At 41.1% G+C, this 5,000-nt stretch overlaps 1 protein-coding gene across 1 annotated transcript in view; it reads left to right on the forward strand.

Annotated features, from left to right (window-relative positions):
* Positions 1-5,000, forward strand: part of LOC144973514 (adhesion G protein-coupled receptor L2-like) — a 73,043-nt gene that overhangs the window by 31,173 nt on the left and 36,870 nt on the right. Inside the window, exons 10-14 of the mRNA XM_078916024.1 lie at positions 1-47; positions 328-477; positions 2,320-2,424; positions 2,863-3,070; positions 4,697-4,852. The exon at positions 1-47 is cut by the window's left edge and continues 63 nt beyond it. Of these exons, the coding sequence (XP_078772150.1) occupies positions 1-47; positions 328-477; positions 2,320-2,424; positions 2,863-3,070; positions 4,697-4,852 (666 nt within the window). The remainder of the gene's footprint in view (positions 48-327; positions 478-2,319; positions 2,425-2,862; positions 3,071-4,696; positions 4,853-5,000) is intronic.

The raw sequence follows: 5,000 nt of genomic DNA on the forward strand, positions 1-5,000 counted from the left end.
TTATAGACAACTGTATATCTGAAGAATTGTTGCAACTGAAAAAGAAAGTAAGATTGAACGCAAGTTATCTCACTCTTTGTCGTTGTTATCATCATCATCATCATCATCATCATCATCATCATCATCATCATCATCATCATCATCATCATAATCATCATCATAATCATCATCATCATCATCATCATCATCAATATCGTCATCGCCATAATATATCATAATATCACAACCATCATATTTCTCACTCTAATATCCATCGATAATTTCAGACAGTTCTCTTGCAAGAACTACAAATTGCCACGATATGTCGTTTTTCTCTATTCCCCACAGTTCATGGAGCTGGAATCAGGGGGTATCAATGAGATTTACGTCCTCCAACTGGCGGACAGGTTACTGAACCACACGGAGGAGAATGTCTACCACAACCCTATAGATATCGCCACAGTGATCGACTTGATCTCCATACTGGTCAAAACACAGGTAACGACACAGAAAGCTTATCTAACCACCCTACTGGGTGGGTTCCTGACCTCCCATAAGTGGGCAGGGAGGTACTTGGTGTGTCTTCTATACCCCTATATCTGTTTTCTAACTTGTTTTCTGTCTTTGCCTTGGAATAAGATTACTTGGTTTTGTCGGGGTGGGGTTCCTGACCTCCCATAGTGGGCAGGGAGGTACTTACTATGTCTTCTATTCCCCTATATCTGTTTTCCAACTTGCTTTCTGTCTTTGTCTTGGAATGAGATTGCTTGGTTTGTCCTGGTCCTAACCGGATACCCTGGCTGTGAGGGAGACTGAATTGAGTTGAATGTATAGGTAGTTTAGGGAAATGATTTTTTTTCCGTGTAAGTCATCTCTCTGTTATGCACTGTATTATGTTTTTTTAAAAAACATATATATGATTTGTAAACATTTGAATGTATTCCTCGTAGTGGGGACCTGTGCTTGTGTCTGGATGAGACTTTTAGTACTTTGATAGTGTGCTCTTGGAACTTAAATCTGTTTCCTATTTGAAACAATTCCCTTTTGTCCTACCCTTTCTTGGTGCTTTAATTGTAATTCTAGATCATTTTACTATCCCATTTTCTTCCTTTTTACTGACGTTGATATAACCTAAATGTGTTGCAAGCGTCGTAAAATCCTTGAAAACAAAAACATTGACCCCCATTGAAGATTGCTCAGTTGGAAGAACACTCGCTTTACAAGCAAAGGGATCGAGGTTGATACGGGATGAAGTCGAGATTTTTTTATTGACCCTCCTGTCCACCCAGCAGTGATTGGGTAGCTGGGTCTATTGGCATGTTATGATTTCAGAGAAATTCATTCTTTTCATTAAAAATCATTTGCGTTTTAATGGTTGGATGTTTCGTCTTGTGACAAATGCAAGCGATGTTAATTAAGCGCGATAAGTGACCGAATGGGTGGTAATGATCGCAAAATGTTGGTCTCGGCTTTGTGCCTTTTGGTAAGGCACTTCACTCTCAATCCCTCATGCTACTTAGATGTGAATAAGTACCTGGCTATGGGCAGCGATGGATATTGTAAGAGTCCTAATACAAAATAAGGACTCATGAAAAGGCATGTGAAACATTGTAGACCGCATTGAGCTTGATCAGCTCGTGGATGTGAGTTCAATAAAAAAAACCCGAACATTTATATAGAGCAAAATCCGCTAGAAATGACTCAAGCGCTTTACAAGGGGTCTGTAGCCAACAGCAACGCTTAACATTTAGGACAACACATGGCACATGTAAGGCGATTTAACAATTTATTTTCGAAATATACAAAGCGGTTAACGACCAGGTACTCATTTTACACCTGAGTCCGGCGAGAGAATCTGAGTAAAGAGTCTTTTCTAAGGACTCAACATTTCCCCATCACAGAAAGCGTAAATCGAACCCGGGACCGACAGATCCGAAGACGAGTGTCATACTTTAGACCACAAAGACCACATAATATGACTATTCAAAATAAGAAAAATAAATAAGATGCTCAAACTCAAACCATTACAGAAACGCAGACGGACAAACCAAATCCTTTTTTTTTTTTGGCTTGCGCGACCGAAGAGTTTCTGGAATGGATATACAGAGAAGTGATAAGACATGGAATGAGATAAAAAAGTTAGCTCAGATAGAGAAGGATGGAAACTGTTTGTCTGTGGCCTATACCCTGACCCAGGGTGAAAAAGGCAATGATGATGATGATGATGATGATGATGATGATGATGATGATGATGATGATGATGATGATGATGATAACTAATTCTATTCACCTTCCCCCCCCCCTCCCCCACCCCCATCCCCCAACCACACATGAACTCAGTCTATCGTTCCCAAGACAGTGACCTGGTATGCTGACGGCAATCAATACTCCAGTGCCAGGAGTGAAAAATATCCTACGTTTAACCAGACCGTCACTTTTAGCGAGGTAAGCTATTGTCGTCGTTATCATCATCTTTATCATGCATCATCATCATCATCATCATCATCATCATCATCATCATCATCATCATCATCAACACCACCACCATCAATACTCTCATCATCAGTAACAGCGAAGCAGCAGGATCACAAGCCCCATCATCATCATCATCATCGACATTAGCTCTTCCATAACCGTCACCACTACTACCACCACCACAACCGGCAGCTGCAGCAGTACCAGCATCACCACCACCTCCACCACCGCCACCACCATCACCACCACCACCATCACCACCACCACCATCACCACTACCACCATCACCACCACCACCACCACCACCACCACCACCAACACCACCAATGCTATCATCACCACCTTCATCATCCTCACCATCACATCCTCCTCCTCCTTCTCCTCATCATCACCATCAATCTCCTCCAGCTCCTCATCAACATCGTCAACAACTTGCTACACCCACGTAACGAAGCAGGCTGGAATGCCACCCAGCCCTCAGGCGCTGAAGGAGACAGCCTGATGCAGGTCATGCATGATTTTGCCCATGTCATCAGCTGGGACATGAACTATCATATCAGCGATTCCAAGCTCACATACAAGAAAGCCCGCCTTAATATCAGCAGAGAATATATAGGTAAGTACCAAAAAAATATTCGCCTTCCGCCACGGCATCATTAGGCCTAGGCATTCCATGAAGGAATATAGATAATCCACCAGACAAGATATCTGATGTCAACAGGAATCACCCATGTTGCAAAGTGAGCAAATTGGTGGTTAATGACTTATTGCCAATCGCCTTCTAATCTTCGGACTGGGACATTCTGCAGCTTCTCTGATTTGTTGAGTAAGTCCTTTCCACTGATGACGGTCTGCTGCGATGGATCTCGGGTATTCTAAATCATTTTCGCATCTCGCATATGGGACTGCGTGGCTCAGCGGTACGGTCTTTGTTTCGTACCTGAAAGGTACCGAGTTCGACTACCCGCCGCGTTGTGTTGCCTTGAGCAAGTCACCTAGCCTTAGCTCAATTTGCGGCGCTGCACAGCGGCTGACGCCTGGGTTATTCCAGTCTTCCCTTGGAATAAACCCTAAAGAAAAATTTCCCCTTAGGGATGAATAAAGGGAATTTTATATATTATTTATCTCAATTCTTGTGTGTGTGTGTCGAGGCGCTTGAGGACTTTATTCATCGTAGTCTATATGCTTGTTGTGGGTCTGCCTTTTTGTGTTTGTTATGTCCACTTGGTGTAAAGAATAACGCCATTGCCTTATTAGCTGGAATTTCCGCCTCTCCTTAAATATTATGTCCAAATAGTCTCCATTTTGTTTCCAAAATTTGAATCGATAGCGGTGTATTTTCGCATTTTATATACAGCGATTGTTACTTATTTTGGTTGGGAAATGGATGTTTAGAATTCTCCTGAGCTGTTTCCGATTGAAGGCATCTAGTTTATCTTCTTCGCTTTTTGTAAGTGCCCATGTTCCACAGTTGAAAATAATAAAATAATAATATTATTGCCTAAGGAAAAAGACGAACGTGACCTTCCGGGTCAGAGTGCAATGCCGTAATCATTCGGCCACTTCTCATTCGTCTTTAGTTTTTCTTTCATCGTGTTTTGTTGATAAAGGGGAAACCGGAAATGTCCACAGTATCTGTGTCTACGTCTAATTGGATTCAGTAGTCTGATGTCACGCGCCCGGCAACGGCGGCCATCTTGGTTCTAAACAAAGAAAATCATTACTTTTTATTCTTCATGCTGGCTAGAACTTTTCATTCCCTTTTCATATGCCTTGTGATCAGAATGTGTAAAAGTCAAAACATGATCAAATTTATGGGGTTTTTTTTCCTCTGGATACGCGTTTAAGCTCGCCGGATAAATATTTCATACGGCGTCCGCCATTGTTCCGATAGTTTAGAGCCAGTGTTACTAAGTTACCATGCGTCATAAGGAAGGAAGTGATGTTACGACTATTGAAGACTATTGTTACTTATTTTGGTTGGGAAATGGCTGTTTAGAATTCCTCCTTTATCCTTAGGCAATAATATTATTATATTGTTAAATCAGTACTTATTTACAACTGTGGAACATGGGCACTAACAAAAAGCGAAGAAGATAAACTAGATGCCTTCAATCGGAAACAGCTCAGGAGAATTCTAAACACTTTTATTTATACCCGATTTCAAAAGTTTAACTAATGACCCTCGTATTACCATACAGACTTGATTTTGCCCTCTCTCTCTCGTCTCTATTTTACAAAGAGTACAGGATTGAAACTCAGTGGATTGAAAAGCTTTACGGAATGGAATTTCCCGATTCGAAAGTTTTGGACAAACATGGCCGGAGAGCTCGTGACGGAGGATATATCAAGATATCTGAGGAGGCGATTAGATCCATCAACTTCTCTAAATCTATAGGTAAGATGCTGTAATAAGTGGCTCTAACCTGGGACTGGTTAAATGCGATGTTTTAGGCATTTAAATTAAACCTTTACAACAACAAAAAAAAAGGAAATATTAACATTTTAAACTCATTTAATTTTATTTCATTTCTATTATTCAATAC

The sequence above is a fragment of the Berghia stephanieae genome, chromosome 5 (genome assembly GCF_034508935.2).
Source record: "Berghia stephanieae isolate SIO BIC M18660-M18661 chromosome 5, UCSD_Bste_1.3, whole genome shotgun sequence".
Taxonomy (NCBI): Eukaryota; Metazoa; Mollusca; class Gastropoda; order Nudibranchia; family Aeolidiidae; genus Berghia; species Berghia stephanieae.